General features: G+C 45.6%; 1 protein-coding gene across 2 annotated transcripts in view; it reads right to left on the reverse strand.

Moving 5' to 3' along the window:
- tcf7l1b (transcription factor 7 like 1b) overlaps positions 1-18,653 on the reverse strand; it is a 32,327-nt gene extending 13,674 nt beyond the window's left edge. For both annotated transcript variants that reach the window (XM_030104441.1, XM_030104440.1), the window contains exons 1-3: positions 17,713-18,653; positions 17,490-17,562; positions 17,227-17,354 (exon numbers count right to left, since the gene is read on the reverse strand). In XM_030104441.1, coding sequence (XP_029960301.1) covers positions 17,227-17,354; positions 17,490-17,562; positions 17,713-17,898 — 387 coding nt within the window. In that variant the 5' untranslated portion in view covers positions 17,899-18,653. The remainder of the gene's footprint in view (positions 1-17,226; positions 17,355-17,489; positions 17,563-17,712) is intronic.
- Positions 18,654-18,945: the final 292 nt, after the last annotated feature.

Below are 18,945 nucleotides of genomic sequence, written 5' to 3' on the forward strand. Positions count from 1 at the left end.
CATGTTTCAAAGTTATCAAAAAGGCCAGTGTGCCGGCCGTCTCTGTGTTTTTTGTGCTTTGTCACAAACCACCGTCGGGCTGACTGCTGCCGCTGCCCGTCCATTTACCGCCGTGCACTGGAGGAGGGTTTTCTGTGATTTACTGCACGATACAACAGGCCGGGCTTTTTTCTGCCTCCCTCCCTCTCCCTCTCTCTCTCTCTCTCCTCTTTTTTGTCCTCCAGCAGTGGAGATTGCATGAAGCCAGAGCTCCAAAAGCACAGTTCAACCATCTGTTTTATGAATCAGTTTAAATACCGGATACAGCAGCTTGTCATGCATGTGGATTTTCTCTCTGGTACAATTTCAAATTAATTAAAAGGGTTTTATTTTACAGGTGATTTTTTTTTTTTTTTTAGAGAGCAAACTTTTTTTTAAGTCGTCTTAGCAGTACATAATATTCTTTCTTTTACAGGTGGTTGCTTCACTTCATAATGCGGAAACATTGTATACTATCACTGCTATGTACATTGCTTTGCACTTATGAATTCCCCCGCACAGTTTGACTTCCACCCATCGCAAACATCTGTTGAATAGAAAGGACAATAAATACCGTCTGACACTTAAAAATGATGGGCCCGGCCGGCTGAAAAATATACATGCAAAAAGCTTTGTCCACATCTCAGATGTTAGTGCGGGATGAATGATGAGGAACGGAGGAGTCCTGCATTCAGGTTCTGATTTTTAAAACTTCATTCATTACTCCGAGTTTGTAAGGAGGAAGGAAGCTTGGATGGCTGTGGGTTAAAAATGGAAAAGACATTATAGCGGGAGGGGAAAAGGGAGAGGAGGGGAAGAAAAAAAAAAACATTTTCAGGAATGAGTTTGTCGGAGCAGGCAGAGGGTATTGTTTCCTGACAGCTGGGGTCCAACAGAGCACCGAGGCAGGGGGAAGGGGACCCTTTTTCCCGTCGAAAAGGGGGGAAATTCTTGGAGTTGACATCAGCCCTCTTCGTTTTCACTATACTGCTCAAGGCTGAATCGTAGGTTCCAACTAATGGGCCCGAGTCCATACAACTGTCAGGAGGCAGTTGCTTTTAGAGGTCGCTAGCTCCCTATTGAAACTTTACTCTGCTGTGTGCACGGTGCCTAATGAATGCTACCCTCTGGAGAGAAAATCCAAAACAATGCAGTTTTCTCTGTCTAATCTATGTCAATCATGAGTCCTTCCACAAATGAAACAAGCGCTATTGTGAGCGTTTGGTGTAGCCCGGCCGTGCCCACCCTGGCTCTCCCACCCAATCCATCCCTGATTTGACAGCTTCTGCCAGCGCCGGGGAACATGGCCCCAGGCGCTTTTTTCTGAGCACCTACTTTTCTTTTAATTGCCAGGGTGCCCTATGCAGCGACTGTTCACACAAACCCCCCCCCCCCCCGAAAACACCCAGCCAGGTAATGCCAGGCGGCGGCGCACGCTGTCACATTAGCTCCGGTCCAGACTCCGGCTACACACACCTCTCGCTAACACATGAGAGAGCGAGAGAGAGAGAGAGAGAGAGAGAGAGAGAGAGAGAGAGAGAGAGAGAGAGAGAGAGCGAGAGAGAGAGTCTGAGCTGTTTCAGGAGACAAAAGGAGAGGGATTGTGGACCATGCTGCTCAGCAAAAAACTTTCTTCGTTCTACAGAGAAGAAAACCACACACACACACACATACACACACAGAAGAGGCAGAGAGAGAGTGAGTATAGTGGACACAGGAGCCCGCTTTCGCAATGGACGCTTCAAATAGCCATGCTACAGATGAAGATTGAGAGGCTGAAACAAGAGATGAAGTAATACCATTAAACAGCAAGATATTCAGTGATGCTTTCCATGTGCCCTTAATATTTTTTCTTTTTTTTTTTTTAGAAACAACTACGGACATATGGTCAAGGCTCATAGCAATGTCTGCTTCATGGTGGGAGCTGGAAGCTCTGGTAAACGCACTCGGACAGAGTACTGAAGGAAATGTGTATCTAAAGAGAAGTTTAGCTGATCCATTTTCGGAGCTCTCTAATTGTCTTCCAGCCTTCCCTGCCGCCTCCAACACTCAGAATAGACATCAGTAGATTGTGCTACTTTTACAGGACCCAGATGCGACAAAGGTGGCAGTGATGCCACTGAAATTTTCCAAAAAGCGACACTGGAGCCCTTTGGTTTTTTGAACAGAGAGAATGCAGCATATGCTCTGGGGCATGTGGCCTGCCAGAGCCGGGTTCTAATTGTTACATTGCGCTCGCAGAGCGGAGGAAAACACAGCCAAGAGTCTTTGTCATCTCTGAAGTGTGTGGTGCCACACTGCAGCCCAACATCAGAGCGCGGAGAAGAGACAGATGTCTGGACATTTGCTGTCAAACTAAGTCAGACATTCTGCCAAAGGGACACACACACACACACACACACAAAAAAAATCCAAACTTTGCTAGAAACTATCTGTCGACTTAAAGCCTGAACCAAGAAGTCGGTTGAAGAAAAAGTAAAGTCGAGAAAAAGTTTAAGTGTGCGAAAAGCAAGAGGAAGCAGACAGCACTGAAAGCTGTAGCTGTTAAATAAAGATTTCAATGCATGACTTGGCAGATTAGAATTAACTCAATCACTCAGCAACAAACACTCAGACAAAGTACAAATAAAGCAGTGAGTGGCAGAGAGCAGGCGGCTCAGACGGGACCCGGCGCTTGCGAAACGGCTTCGCCCAACTTGTGGTGAATGGCGGAACAGCAGGAATTCCTCCATGGATCGCCTCAGCAGATAATGTCAATCACCCACTGTGTGGAGAGCCCCTCCCCATTGTTTTCTTTTGCCCCCCAACAGAAAACAAATGGGCCACACAGCTTGCTGTTTGGTTGAGGTGTTAATTACCGGCCCCTGCCCATATGAAGCAGCAGCCTCAGACAATAATCCCGCCGGCCCCCCGCGCAACAGTCCCACCCTGTTCTGCTCCGCCGATATCACCTGCTCATGCGGGGCTATTGACACCTCAACCCGATCCGGGCCCGAAACACAATTAAAAGCTTATGACAAAAGACGACGCGATAAGAAGTCCCCGTCTCGTCTCGGAGTTTGCATTAAGCCCCCATTGTTTGGCAAAATTAGAGACAATTACACTGACAATTCTTCAGCAAACCTCAGCAGCCATTGTGCTAATTAGCGCGTCATTGACGGGCAAACGACAAGAAGACGAGCTGGTGAGGCCAGCAACGTGTGAATCTGTCACCGCAAGCTTTTTCTCTTTGCCACACGAGGATCGCGCGCTCATTTGCGGCGCACTTCAAGGTAAAGGGAGAAGTTAGAAGCAAGAAACAACTCAGGAAACATTCTGTACGACGATAACGGATGAAGATTCTCGCTGCCTCTATTCACACTACACACTAATTTCAGTTTTTTAGGGAAGCTGGTGCCCATCTAGCTATAAAAATCACTCACATTAGGTGTGAATGAAAAAAAAACAACCAACATTCGAGTACTTTCTTCCGTTTCGAGGCTCATCTCTCGAAGTTCGCTCGTCTCTGGGTTTACATTATATCAGACATGTGAAAGCCGTGGAAACAGCGTGCTGCTAATGGCCACCACATTTGAAGTGTCCATTAGCCCATAGAGGAATGAAGTTAAGTGACTATGACAGGGGCACTCCCTCCGTTTGCCGGGCGTCTATTGTGACCCGGTTGGTCGTCCTGCACTCTTATTCACAGCCGGTAGAAAAACTGGGTCAAAGGTCAGACATCCAGAGTGCCGTGGTTTCTATGGTGACGTGGCCTATTAAGGCCAGGCTCATTGGCCTCTTAACATGCTCTTGTACACAAAAGAACTATTAGCGCAAAGAGGGGGAGAGAGAGAGAGAGAGAGAGAGAGAGAGAGAGAGGGGAGTGAAAAGAGGGAGGCAGCGCCGGGGAGGTCCCAGCAACGCGGCGTCAAGGTTTTTCCAAGATTTCCAAGATGGCTCCTGCAGGCTCCATCCACGTCGACGAGGAGCAACGCGTTGCATGTCAGGGGCCTGCTGTGCAGGACGGCCGGCGAGATCCACTGCATGTCAGGGCTAATTTATCGGTCGCATAGTTGGTAATTTACTATGGCAAGAAAAAAGAAAAAGAAAAAGAAAAAAGTACTTGTTGTGTTGATAGATTTCCATGATTAAACATTAAATTACTCAATGAGCAATTGTGTCACGTATATCTTCACAAGGCCAAACTGGCCAGCAAGCTGGTTTATTTGAAAAGTCCTTGGGAGTGAATTTATTGCTGTTTCAGTAATAAAACGGCATTAACAGAATTACAAGGCCAAGATAAACCCCCTAAAAGGCTTCTTTAACATTCTGCCCCAGTGAGGGAGCAGCAGCTTCAGCAGGCGTTTGCATTTTTGTTACTCAAGCAATTATTTGTTTGAGAGTTTATTTTCTTTTCTTCCTTTTGGCATGACATGGTCCCGAGTTATTGCTTCCTACATCTCCAGCGTTGCCATGGCGCTAACGCCAGTGTTTAAATGAAGCTGCCATTGTTCCCAGTCCGTCTGCTTGACTTTCAGGTAATTTTAATCAGGCGTTTAAAGGAAAGTGAGGCTGGTGTTTGGAATAAGTGAGTAATTTTGTTGCAGAGCAGCACACAACAGCAGGTCACATAAACTCCACTGTATAATTAGGCCCAGCAGAAAATAATTATGCATCTGGTGAGAGCATGGCTATCTCATAAAGACAGAGAGTATGGTGCGAAGCTATTCAAGTCAATTATGTGAAGTCAGTTATGTGGTTTTTATTTTTTTTATTTTTTTCCCCGAGTCTGGGAGATCTGCTTTCAATTGTCAGCGAGCGCTCCCCTTAATGTCAGCATGATCTGATGTCAAGACAGGCTACACCTCAAATGTCAAAGATATCCTGCTAATCCGTGTCCTGTGGCATTGTTAGCCCAGTTGCAGAGGAACACAACTTTTTTTATTGTTTGGGGAGTAGCCTCGTTTCATTGAAACTCACAGCTGTAAACGCCTGTATAATTAACTCCAGAACATGAGGTGGTTACCAGCGGTCGGCTGGATGTTTACAGTAAAGCTCGACTTAGAAATCAAATGTGCGCAAGTCTTCTAGGTGTGTATGTGTGTGAGATTGTGTGTGTGTGTGTGTGTGTGTGTGTGTGTGTGTGTGTGTGTGTTTGTGTCAGGTCTACGCCAATGACACACAAGTGAGACCTGAATTTTTCATTTATGACCAAACACAAATTGACTGGAGACAGCGTGGGTTACCAATATAATGCGGAGCTTTCCTGCCAAGGCATTTAGGAGGCAATAATAAGTCCAGCATGTACTCCTCATGCTGAACAGGGCAAATACCACAGCATGGTAATCACTCCAAATGCACAGCAAAAACACTCTCTTTTTTCCCATAAATTGTGGATAAATATTTACACCCACCCTCTAAGAGTAAATTTGAGGTACGTCTGCTAAAACTGTCTTTTTTTTTTGACAGGACACAGTGAGCGATTGTTCTTCTCTCCTTTTTTTTTTTTGCTTTCCTTTACTTTAAAAAAAAAAAACTTCTGAGGAGCAGCTGACAGAAGCAGGAGACGCAACGAAGCATCGCAAAGGGAAAAAGTCAGTTCTGAAAGGCCGAGGTGGGCATAAGTGGGTGTAGCATAGAAGGCAGGAGAGGGAGAGGAAAGAAAAAAAAAAGGAGGCTAAATTAAACACATTTGTTTCTGCTCTCACATACCACAAGTCTTATGAAAACAGAGGGCTGATTGTGTTCGCTCTGCAAGTCCGCCCCCCTCCCTCCCCTCCCCTGTCTCTTCACCACCACCCAACACCACCACCACCCTGCTCCACTCCCCCAACCCCCTGTCCTGAGCAGCAGCGGCAGGCCCCCAACCCCCCTTTACACACACCTACACACACACACACACACACACACACACACACACACAGCTGCCTGCAGATGCCTCCTCTGTTTGCTCTGTGAGTGCAAAGGCGCAAATCTCCAGGCCCCGCAGACTTGTGGGCCCTGCCTCATCTCAGATTTTACTACCTGACATCCCTATCACCCCACTGCTAACCCCAGTCGCTCCGCTCCGCCCGCCGCCTCCCCCGGCTCTGTCCCACTCAAACACGCGCACAATTACTCACACTTCCCGAACGCCGCAGGTATGTTTCAGCGATCGCTCCAGGGACACAGAGGCCGGACTGTTAGGAATAACGTCCACGGAACGTACGAAAAGTTTTACAAACATTTATAGTGGGACAAAAAAAACAAAAAGAAGTGAAATAAAACACTTTGGTAAAAGAATCAGTTAAACCCCATAGATTGGAACAGCCTAAATATCATCTACTTTTCCATATAACACATGATTTCATCTTTGAATTGAATTAGAGAAGTATTTCCTGGGGTAGTTTTCAACCTCCACAATATGTGACACAGCACAAAATCACCATGACATTCCCCAGGATTAGTTATGCGTATTGTCAGCAGACAGCGGGGAGGTCTGGAACGCCGCCAGCACATTTTTATACCTGAAACACTTGTAAAAGTCATTTCCTTGCAATCCTGAGTCTTCGTTTTCATCAAGCTGCGCGCGGCGATATTGAGTGCTAAATCATGAACAACTGATCGGCTTTAGTTATAAATTCAACCCATGTTCGCGTGTAAGGAGAGACTTACATGCCTGAAACTTTGTAAAGAATAAATTTGTCACTCAGGAAAGTCTTGAGGGTGAAAAGCGGGGTGGGGTGGGGGGGGGAAGGCCTGCAGAGAAATCACAAACCAGAATAAGGCCGGGTCATGAGGTCTTCTACCTCTTTCAGGTTCATCAGGTTTCTTGAAAGGAAAACAATGGCGGCCAAACATTAGCAGAAGACCACCAGTTGTTTGAGAATATGTCTTTTGTCATGCCAATACTAAATAAATTACTTTATACACATTTTAAACAAAAGGCACGTCTTTAGGTGACAAACACTGATTTATGTATAAAGGCTGTTACAGCTTCTTTTTTTTTTTTTAAGCGTCTTTTTACAACATTGAGCAGAACCACTCGGGCCTCAAGGCTGGACATGCGTCTTAAAAACAGTGTATACAGCTGCTGCAATCTTTCAGTTTCAATACAAGCTAATGAGAACAGCAAGGTGATTATGATCAGGGGCTGCTGTAAATATCAGATTCCCGGGGACAGAGTTTAAGAGAGGCCCCCCTCACAATTACACAGTATTCAGGAATGTAGAGCATGAAGCAGAGGAGCGTGGAGCCGAAGACGTCCCACATTTTGAACATTTAAGCTCGTACGTCACGGCAGGACGTCTTCGTCCTGCATTTAAAAAGTGGAGAAGTTTATCTTTTGTGGAAAAAAAAAAAAAAAAAGAAAAAAAAAGTTGTTCCCGAGAGCCCAGGTCTTACTCCACAGTGCAACAAACTCCTGCTCAATGCTAACTGCACACTTCTGCAAACAATTAAGTGTTAACCCAAGGACTGTAAGCTGCTCAGAGAGAGAGAGAGAGAGAGAGAGAGAGAGAGAGTGGGAGAACGAGGGGGGTGTGACTGGAGAAAGAGAGAGGGGTGCTTGTGCACAATTACAGCAGGGATTTATGGCCTGAGAAACAATTTATAAATCACAGCGCCTGAGCTAATGTGCTCCAGATTGTTCTCCATGCAGCTGCAATTTTGGTCTGCGTGAAACGGCATAATAAACCTGGCTGGAGGACATGTTTGGGTGGTGGGGCAGGGAGAGAAGTTGAGATTATGGGTGGGGGCTCCAAGTTTCGAGGTGTTTCGAACAAAGAAACAGAGATTTTTTTTTTCTTCTTTTACGGGCTGTGTGAGATTTTGCTGAAGTGCTATTCTTGAGCGCTAAGATAAGATAAGAGGGTCTTAACAGAAATTTTGGCGACATGTTTTCTCAAGCTATGCAAATGCTACTAATTAAGGGGTGTTTTTTGGTAATAACAGAGCAACAGTAGCAGGACAGCAAAGCTGCGAAACCTCAAAACAATAATTGTAACTGAATAATTGCACAAGTTTCCACTGATAAACACTTCGCATTTCAAGCCCGAGATCGAGTCGGTTTTATGAGCTCACTGTGAATCTGTGGACTCTATCCTCATAATTACACTCCTGACATGAGTCAAAAATAATTCCAGGTTATAATAAGAAAGGACAAATGTTGCAAACCGATCCCTGCATTGTGGCTGCGGGCCGATGCAGGAGAAGAGATCGGATGTGCTGAGGGGAAGCCTGAGCTTTTGTGGCCACTCAGCCAACTGGCCCTGAACCTTGACCTCTAACCCTTCACCCAGGGGGGCAAACAAAGCTCTGAGTGACATCTGAAACTAGACACTCTGTGGGGAGAGAGTGTCTGGACAGGACTCAAATAACCCCATTAACTCTGCAGAAAAGATTTACGGCTATTTATTCTCCCGCTGCAAATTTTCGAAAGCAGAAGAGTCTAACAGATCTGTCAAAAATAATCAAGCAATTAGAAGTGCGCACAAAGTTTCAGCTTGTTTACTCGCTAATGTCTTGGTCTTGCACGAAGCAGAAGCTCCGTAATTAACATGTTTGAACAGGGCTGTGATTGGAAATGGTGCACACATGTGCACAAAACGAATTCTGTTCAATATGAACAACATGAGTTTATCTCCAGGCATCCTCGGGAGAGTCACTGATGCACATTCTCCAGCACCTGATTGATTTTACACAATGGATTACGTAAGACGCGCTGGCACCGGAGGACTGTAAACACAACAGAGAGAAAAGTTTATGGTAAATGTGCGGCGTTCAATGCGAGCCTCCGTCGCCAGAATGCTGAAAGCCACTGTAGTATTTAAATCAGGCAAGGAGGGAGGAAGACTGGGCCAAGCATTCTGTAGCTCAGCTGTGAGGCTCTAAGCCGTTGCCCTAGGGTCTTTGTCCTGCCTTTCAGGGCAAGTCTGAGGTAGTCAAAGACCCTATTCATGACCGGCGCTCCCCCTGCCAACACACCCATACAGCCCCAGTCAAGTCAGCCGAGAGCTATAGAGCCTTCCCATTTCACACGAGAATCAGACCTGCCCCTAAAGCCTGCTTCAGGGATTTCCAATAGCCAGCCCCTCCAACCCATGTACAAATCAAACAAAAGGGCTCCTTGGCCTACTCCATGTCATATAGGGCTGATTAGATCTTTTTTTTTTTTCCTAATGTAGCTACCCCGAATTTGACGCAACTTAAGTCAGTCAAATTTGTCGGGATTTGGGCTCTAAACGGATGTAAATGACGCAGGATTATACCGGCGGAGGTGTCCGTGCCGCCATCTGATGTTCCTAGATCCTCCACGGCCGTCCGACCACAGGATCCATCACACATAAAAGGCCATTTCTGGAAAAAAAAAGTCGCGCAACCACAAGCTTTAACCTGTGCATATCAGATGATGAATCTCAGAACAAAGGAAGCTAATCACTGCTGATTATCTGAGGGCAAAGCACAAGGGGAATCCCACTATCGCTGAGGAGCGTCTTATGTCTGCGAGCACAAGGTCCTCTTAATCAAAGACATTACTCATAGCTAATCAAGAACATGACTTCATAATTTTGAACTGAGCGGATAAGGTCAGGAAAGAGTGATATCCTGTCGCTGAGAGCGCCCGACCCATCCCAGCTTTCTGCTGCTTCTGCTGTTTGTTCTAACAGGATCCACAAGTTTGCGGGGAGATAAGGAGGCTACACATTTTAGATGACTTGTGCCTTTGCTCGGGTTTAATCGAATTGGACGCTCGGCAGAACATTGTGACTTTTTAACAAGTACAATTGGTTTATGAGGGGAACTGGGGGAAGAAAGGGGCACCTAGAGGTTAGGTTATTACCCGTATTAGGAGACGCAGCCTGATCTCATGGGAAAATTGCAAATGTGTGATATTTACCAAACAATCGCACTCATATAAACTGCTCGGGACATAAAAATCGTTCAGGAAAACGGCCTGACTTTGACATATAACAGCAAATATGTATGAATACATGAAAAAAATGAAGTTACACACATAATATTAATTATCACAAAAATGCTCAAAACATTAATTACAAAACATACCGTCGGCAGACACAGAAACTTGACAAAAAAAAAAGTTTTGAGCCAGTCTATGATGCTTTATTTTTCATAGCTCATTTAATCTTCTTTTTTGAACCCATTTAGTTAAAGTAGCCACATGTGAGTCACATGTGTCCCTGTTATATAAATCTATTGAACATGCAAAATACTAAAAAGATTTATGTTGTCAACGATATGATCCATGACGTACAACGACTTGTTTTTAGAGGCCGAGCTAAATTCAGATCGCACATGGCTCGTCCGTCTCAACAGCTTCATTTCTTACAATCGTAAGTCTGCAGTTTGTGCAACTTTAGACTGCGAGTCTTTTATTTTAACTTAAAAAAACAACAACAAAAAAACCCCCATCTGTTTGTGAAGTGAGAGTAACTGTAACATGAACGCAGGCCAATGGAGCCTCCTCCGGCTGTTGACGGTCTGTGTGTGTGCAGCCGGCCACACGTGGATGCAGGTGCAATGTGTTGACGTGACATGTGTCCGTCAGGGGACCCGAGCCGCGGCAGCAGCTCGGCGTTGCAGGGGGACGACCCGGTGGGAAGCTCCGGAGCTGATTTACAACTTCAACAAGAAGAACAGCTGCTGCGCTTTCTGTCGACCAACCTCATCCGGGAAGGATATCCATCCACTTCTTAATTTAGTATGACCACTACAACCTCGCCGATACTACTGGCGTACTGCGTGGCGCGGCCTTTAGCGGGCTGCGGAGCGTTTCTGTGAACCGAGGCGAAGCCTGATGTAAATCTCGGTAGAACCGATGCTGCGTGTGCGTGATCTGATCTCCGCCTGCCGCCCGGCGATCGGGGCCGTGGCTGTGGAGGAACGGCAGGGCGCTGTGGTCTTCCAGGGAGAAGCTGCTCTCTGTGGGAGACAGAATCCCTCAGATAAGTGAGTGCCTCAAGGTCTGGAAGCCGGCCCACCTCGGGATAACAGGCAAAGGAATAGCAGCACCCGTATCTGCCCCAGTTTATGCTCCCACCACATCTCATCAACAATCTCTCCTCCTGCCTGCTCTCTCTCTCCGTCTCCTGCTGCCTGCAGAGCTTAAACTGAAAACAGCTGCTTGGAATACCAGACTGATGAAACCCTGTTTAAGTTCTTTTTTTTTTTTTCTTTCTTTCTTTTTCCTTTTTTCTTCCTGCTGTACAATCACGTTTTATTAGCATGGAGTGAAGCGTTTAAGGTACAATTATAGAAGGAAAACATTTCTTTATGTGAGCCTAACAGTAGTGGTTGTGGGTACGAACGCCCTCGTATGAATCGGTCCGGTTGGCCGCTCGCTGTGAACCCGCCACCCGTTAAAGACCATCATGTCTACTCACTCCATCGGTTCATACGAAGCGTCAAACAGCTGAAATGACGAATCAGTCTATTTATTATTAAACTTCTTCAACAACGAAACAAGTGTTTTCTCATATTTGTGGGAATTTTGCTTAAATCACAGTTGATAATATAATAAAAATCATACCAGTGTCTTAGTTTTGCATGACAAAAATGTTCTTACATTTTTTTTTAACCCTCTTCAGAAAATTTATGATCCAAAACAATAGTTAATGCTGTCTAACTCACTGGATCAACAACATAATCATTATAATGAGCCACGATCATAACCTCTGTAATTACTTTATTTAGTCCGACTCACAGATTATAAACCAGAATCCGTTCAATTAGTCACATCATCTTATGAAACAACACTAATAAATACAGCTAAACTTTGTTCAGAGGAGCTTTTATTTTTGATTATTTGTCTTGAGAGGCGTTGTGCCGGGACAGTGTGCTGAAGCGAGGCGCTCCACCCTTCACCTGCACCAGACTCCAGGTTAAAACCACCGAACACACACAAAACTCAGCGCACACGTCTCCACCCCGGCTCCCACATCCTACAGCTTTAACTACCTTCATAAAGCTTTGCTTTGCTTTATTTGATAATTACCGGCTTATGGATGTTATTTTCAATTCCCGAAGACAAACCGTGACTCTCGGAATAACTCAATGCTGCAGTTTCCACCCAACTGAGGATCGCCATTGTTTGAGAGTAGAGTCGGGACATGTGTAGACACGACCGGCGGTTTCCTACAGATTTTTGGGTTATTGAAACAGCTAAATATTTAACTCCGCAAAAGGAGGGTTTTGCTGCAAGTTTGTTGAACAGATATGGTCAATAAAACATCACAAAACACTTTAAGGGCTTGAGAAGCTTTGTGACTTTGAAGTGAATTCAGCAGTGTAAGAGATGTTCACCTTCTGACCAAAAGCACCTCAACCTAAACTCAAGTTTGTCCAAATTTTTTCAGGGTGGGAACAAAAAAAAAAAAAAAAATGCAATGTACCAAATTGAAGTAGCAGCTCTGGCCAAACATTGCAAATGAGAAAAACACATAAATTGATTAAAAAAAAAAACATTTGCACACATATTCATCTTGGCACATCAAAGGGATTCATTGATGTCGCTGAACATGGGGGAGTCTGCGGCTGGAGCGGGGAGATGTTGGTTATCCTTTCCTCAAAGGGTGCTGAGATGCTCCTGATGGGCCCCGAGCTGGAGAAGCCAGAGAGCGCTATAAACAGAATTTCTAATGCCAGGCGGGCGAGTGGGTGGGTTAGGTAGCGAGCGAGCGAGCGGGCTATGGGGTAGCGGGAGGAATTGACGCCAGCTCATGCTTTCCACAGAGACCGGAGAGGGAAGGATGCAGACCAGGACTGACACCATTTCACACAGCTCTGTGCCAGCGATGCTACAGAGTGAGGATGGGCATCCACGCTCGGAAAGAAGACCATGTAAATAGCAGATGTATGTTCTTATAAAAGTCTGAAAATAAGGTTGTATGTGCTGCTGCTGATGATACAAACTTTCACACCGTTTAGTTTCAGTCGCACTAATTGCAGCTGACCTTGATTACCCTCACAGTGATACACAACGGACTACAAGCACATACATTAGTATGAATTCAATCTGTGATCAATTCAAATCCCACCCCATAAACGTCGTTCTTCAACTGAATCACAATTTGCTCGATATTTCAAAACATTTACCCCCAAATTGAATTTCGTTCAGCGCGAGCAAAGAGTTCATTATCGGGATTAATCTCCCCACCCGAGAGCTCCCAGCCAGCGATGGCATTTCTGCGGTTGCTGGCAACCTGTTTCTAATTGAACGGTGCCACCAAACTGATGCAGATGTGTTTGCCTTTGAAGAAAAAATCTTTTAAAAACTATAAACCTAGTCAAAAAATGTTAGCTCTGTTGACACAGCGCTTGGCTGAAAAAATATTTGTGCGCCGACTGCTCAGGAATACAACACTGAGGGTTGTCAGGATGCGAGCCCGGCACACTGTTCCCTCTGTTGCAAAATATCCACACAGCCTCACCTGAGCGGCCCCCTCTTCCTCCTCCTCCTCCTCCTCCTCCTCCTCCTCACTCAATCCCTCGCTCTCACAGACTTTGCACAGACAAACGTGCAGCATGCATGGTTGCATGTTTACTCATTCACACACACACACACACACACACACACACACACACACACGGAGTAAGGTGAGTGCAATGCCAAGTGAGCCACCTGATGAAAAGACACCTCCACACAAACAGGCTTTGCTTATGCAGGGAGAGGCCCTTTTATTCGCCGGGACAATGTCTGTGTTGACTTTTCTTTGTCTGCACATTTTTAAGCACCGAAAGCAGCAGAAAGAATGGAAAAAAAAGGAGCCAGAGAGGCATGCAATCGTGGCCACTAACATGTTCAGACTTATTCAAGCTCTCTATTCATATCTCAATCTCAAACAATTTTCTATTCAGCAATCATGCTCAGGAGTTGGAGTGTCCCACTGCGTATTTGATGAAGATACGTTTGAGCGGCTAACCCCGCTCTCACTCACTTGCCACCTCTCACACACAAGAGGCATTTCACTCTCCAGTGACGATGATGATGATGTACTAACGGAGTTATCTAAAAGTGCTGATGAAGCTGACAAGAGCTGGCGTCAAGCAGAGTGTGTGTGTGTGTGTGTCCACCAATTAAATGTGGCACTCGTCTGTCTCTACTGGAACAATGCAAACCGGCGAATTGACAAACAATGAGCGGGATTTGTCAGGCTGACTTCGTAAGGGGAGAAAAAAAAAAAGAAAAAGAAAAAAAAAAAAAAACCTCTCTGGCCCTGCACCCCAGAGCAGGCTGAAGTCTGGTGGAACATCTCTGCAAACATAAAACCTCCTCCTCAGCTCTCGGTGGATTACAGTGGAATGTCAGCTCTGAGCAGGCTTTAAATCAGTTATGCTTGGCCCTCAGGGGAACTCTGTGCTGATCCCATGTAGGCCTGTCTCTCATTGCTCATGATAGGGTTGCCACATCCTTCCCAAAAAAAGAAAAAAAAAAGAAGAATTAAAGTTCAGGATTCATATCGTTCGCTTCTTTTCACACCTCGGCGTAAAATTGCCGCACAATGACTTGTGAGCAACACCTCATTTTTATTATATGTACAGAATACACATACATTATGCTTCTTCAACAGCTTTATTATCGCGCAAAAGTGCTTATGTCAGGCCAGAAGGGGGAGTTGTAAATAAGTGCAAGCAAGAAATACAAAATGTACGCCTCACGTTCATACATCTATAATTACAAAAATGTTTGCGTTGAGCTCAAAGCTGTGAAACGACCACCTCCCTCCACACACACACACACACACACACACACACACACACACACACACACACACACACTCCAGGAGTTTGGTGCCTGGTATTAATCACATGATCTGATAGAGCGACACAACTTTAATTTGCCTCACGCAGCACAAGTACGACCGCATACCACACCATGCTTATAAAACAAATCTGTCAGTGCTAGCAGGGCTTTCCAAGCCGCACAACATCACCGAGCGTCTGGAGGCACCGGGGCTGTTTGTATCGCAACACCTGAGAGGTGACAGCACAAATCCAACTCCTCCCCCGCGGACAAACGCTCTCACTTGAGCTAATCAGCAGATTCCACAGACCGACGATGCAGGATGAATGCAACTGCGGATCTCATTAGTTAAACTATGTGGTTGGGCCAGGCGCGAGTCGGGGCTGCTGGTGAAGATCACGCCGTTAATCTGGCCGTATTGAACCTCATCCACAGGTGTAAACAAGCCAAACTCCCACAATGCACGCCTAAAAAGGCTCTAAGCTCGAGCGCTCATCAATCACATTCACAGCATTCACCCTAAACTATGAGCACAGAGCAATATGGAGACCTTAAGGCGGCTGTTAAGTATGCCAGCCATTGTCTGCCTGCTTGTTTTCTGCCATACTGGTGATTGACACAGTCAGCTCACTCTGGCCCATTGACCCCATTCCGCTGTTTTTCTCATAAGGAGGATTATTCCACCAAAATTAAAAAGCCCCCTCCACTTTTATTTGTTGCTTTGCCTCAAGCAACAACAACAATTGTTTTAATTTTCAACTTTCCCTGAGCGAAGCGCAAAGAAAGACACAAGCTTTTGTATCAGAAGCCAAAACAAAGTGCCGACTATCTACCAGAGCTTTTCAAATCACTTGTCTGTGCACAGTTACAAAAGTTTGAAGCAATGTCCTTTTAACAAAAACAAGAAAGCCACAACGCCCATCAGTTTCTTTTTTTCCATTTTGTCCAACCAAACTCTTGTGAGCAGAAGCAACGTCGCAGATGAGCGACAGTCCGGCGCGTCACATGGTACAAGAAGAGTAGCCATTTAGTTAATGAGCCCCAATGGAGACCTCCAATGAAGCCATCAAGACTGCTCAGAATAACAATGGTCAACTAACGCCTTTCTAATTGAATGGAAGGTACAGCGAGGAGAGGGGAGTGGGCCTGGAACAGTGAAAAGGAGACAGAAAGGGGGGGGTGGGTGGGAGAGTAGGGGGATCTTTTCAGTCAGATGCCTGCCAGGCCTTAACGAAAGTACTTGTTTTTTGGGGGGGGGATGTGACAAGGCTTGGGGGATGGACTTGCTCGGAGGAACACAGCTCTCCAGCAGGGATTATTTCAAGGAAGTTTGCATAGCCTCATTTAGATTGTATTTAATAGGCTGCCACTCCAAATGTTGCCGGATAAATTAGCCGAAATCTCGCATGTTTGTTTGGAATCGGTATTCAGTGTCACTACATATTACACGCTCTGCGGCCACAGTGGTGGATTATTAGTCTTTGCTGGTCATGTTTACAACTGTGCTAACTAGAGCAAAAATGTTCTAAAGTGTCAGCGCTCCCTGAAAAGGTTGTTGTGTTGAACTTGCAATATTCACGCGCCAGGCGATGTTAATATTCGAAATCTGACGCAAAACCCGTCAAACAAACCACAGTAATAATACATAATACATGTTCAAAACCATTTCCAACTCCTACAATAGTTCTGAGGCACCCTGCATGAATGAATCGCCGCAAACTCTGTATCAGCAGCACTTTCTCCCGACTGTCAAGCTTATCTGGACATTAAAAGTCTCTGGACAGCGTCTGTCATGGACGCTGCGGTGAAACGCCTCCCCGTGTGTCTGGGAGTCAGCTACTACACGGTTGTAACTGCAGGAATTAACTTCAAGCGCAGCCTTCCTCCTCTGTGCAGACTGTTGTGTGAGCACAAAAGCTGGCGGAGTCTGAAACACACTGAGATCATAGCTACTTGACTGCATACTAAAGAAATGCCTCCCTTAAAACAACAAGCGCAGAAAGCAAAACAACCCAGTGGGAGTAGGCCAACTCCGGAATATCATGCATTTTAATAAACTTTTGAAGGACACAACTTGCTATGCTGCACCACCAAAGTCCCTATAGGAGAGTAATAGTTTGATCAAATCAGCTGAAGTAAGGCGAGGCCGCTGTAAAGTATACAGAGCTCCAGTGTGAGCAGACTGCGGTCCAGGGGAGAAACTCCAGAGTTACATTAAAAGATTGTAACAAATGAGAGCTTTGTGTGGGATGGGAAATTGTCATATGTGCGCCCTTGCGAGGGTGGGTGGCAAGGAGAGATTTATATCCCCAAAAGAACAAAGAAGTAGTTAGTACTCCTTGAGAGGCCACTCAGAGGGAATATGGCGGTCTGGCAGCGCTCAAGGAACTTTTACGCACGGCCAAAAGTTTTTTTTTTTTTTTTTTTTGCAGAGTGCGACAGGATAAAGGAAAAGGAGTGTAGAGTAACACATCCACAGGGACACTTACTGTTCTCGCACTGGGAGAGAGGGAACCGTTGGATAGGTACGGGTTGGTGAGGTCTGGGATCATAAGAAACGGGTAGCCAGGATAGTGAGGACTCTTAAAAAAGCCACCATCTTGCTGTCTTCTCAGTGCTGCACGGGGAGGGAGGGGGGGAGAAAAGTCGCGTGTCGGTGTTAATCAAGGCACAAAAGCACGAGAATTGCTACAATTAAAACAAAAAAAAAAGTAATGCAATAAATAAGTCTGAGTACACACTGAAGTGTTACCTTCACTGAAGTAGTCTCTTGTTTTCTCATAACTTTCTGAGTCGGGTCTGGTTTGGGGGCGCCTCTCTGCTTGCTACATTCAGGAATGTACACATGCAGGAAAACACACACAAAAAAGAAACTATGAGAACTTTTTTTTTTTAAAAAAACAGCATTAAATGCCACCGTTTTGTGTGAATGCTGCGCACTGAGCTGGAAGGTTTCGGGCGTGCAGTGCGCTCACCTCCGAGTCTGATGAGCTGCTGTTGTTTTCCGACTCGTTCACCAAGGAGGATTTCACATCATCCAGATCCCGCTCCGCCGACACGTTCTCGGATATCTTTTCCTCCTGCTCCCCTTCGTCCTTAAACGAGATCATCTCATCGTTGGCCCCCAGGTCATCCCCGCCACCTCCGTTTAGCTGTGGCATTTTTGCAGACCGGCGGACAAAAGCAAACGCAAGAACAACTGGCTCTTTTCTCTTTTTTTTTCTAATCAGATCAGTGTAGTCCAAACGAGCCACTGGAGTAGGAAACTAACTACAAGAAACCGTTCATGTTTTTTTCAAAAAACTCCCTTTTCATCCCCTGAACGTGATTCCGCGGTCCATGGCGAGTCTTGGGAGAATAATCCACAACTAGCGCTGGTAGAAAGTGTCGTTGAGTGTTTGGCGTCGGTGGCCGGATGCGCCGCAACTTGGCAAAGTTTGGTCTCCTTCGCAGCTTGTGGACAACTTGCAGTCCCCGTGTGTCTTTTACTTTTTTTTTTTCTTTTGTTGTTGTGCTGCTGAGAAATGAGACTTTCTCTCCCCCTACGGAGCTCCGGAGAGAGCGCAACAGACGACCGACCCGAAGCGACGCGGAGGTTACTGGAGAACAAGCAACACGTCCGATTTCATCTCCTAATATCCATGTGTGGAGAAAACAAAGCGTCGAGAAGGGGGGGCGAAAAGGAGAAACACGACACGGCCGGGCTGCAGTTTTCTTCACTTCTCACTCGCCTGCTTCCCCCAAGAATCGACGATTCACTGTCTTCCTGGAGAGAGACCAAGTTCATAACTATGAAAAGAGGTTAAAAAAACACACACACTCATACACACAACGCAAAAAGTAGAAAACACTCAGGCGGACGCGGTCGCCCTTTCCCTCCACATTGCTGCCGGGGAATGCGCTCTGAAAACTACTTGGTTGTTCAAGTGGAAGAAAAGCGCAGCCAGTCCCGTAGAGGAGGAGTTTGCGCTGAAAAACGACACTTCATTCACCGCCATGTAGATCAGCTATTCTTAACCCTCAAGCCACCAACACTCAGTCACTCACCGCACAAAGCATGCAATTAAATATCGGAAGGCATTTAAACACAACAAAGAGAATTATTATTATCATTATTATTATTATTATTATTATTATTATTATTATTATTATTATTATTATCATCATCATTGCAGTGATTCCATGTCCTCTTCTGACTTTGCATTGTC

This window comes from Salarias fasciatus, chromosome 12 (assembly GCF_902148845.1).
Source record: "Salarias fasciatus chromosome 12, fSalaFa1.1, whole genome shotgun sequence".
NCBI lineage: Eukaryota > Metazoa > Chordata > Actinopteri > Blenniiformes > Blenniidae > Salarias > Salarias fasciatus.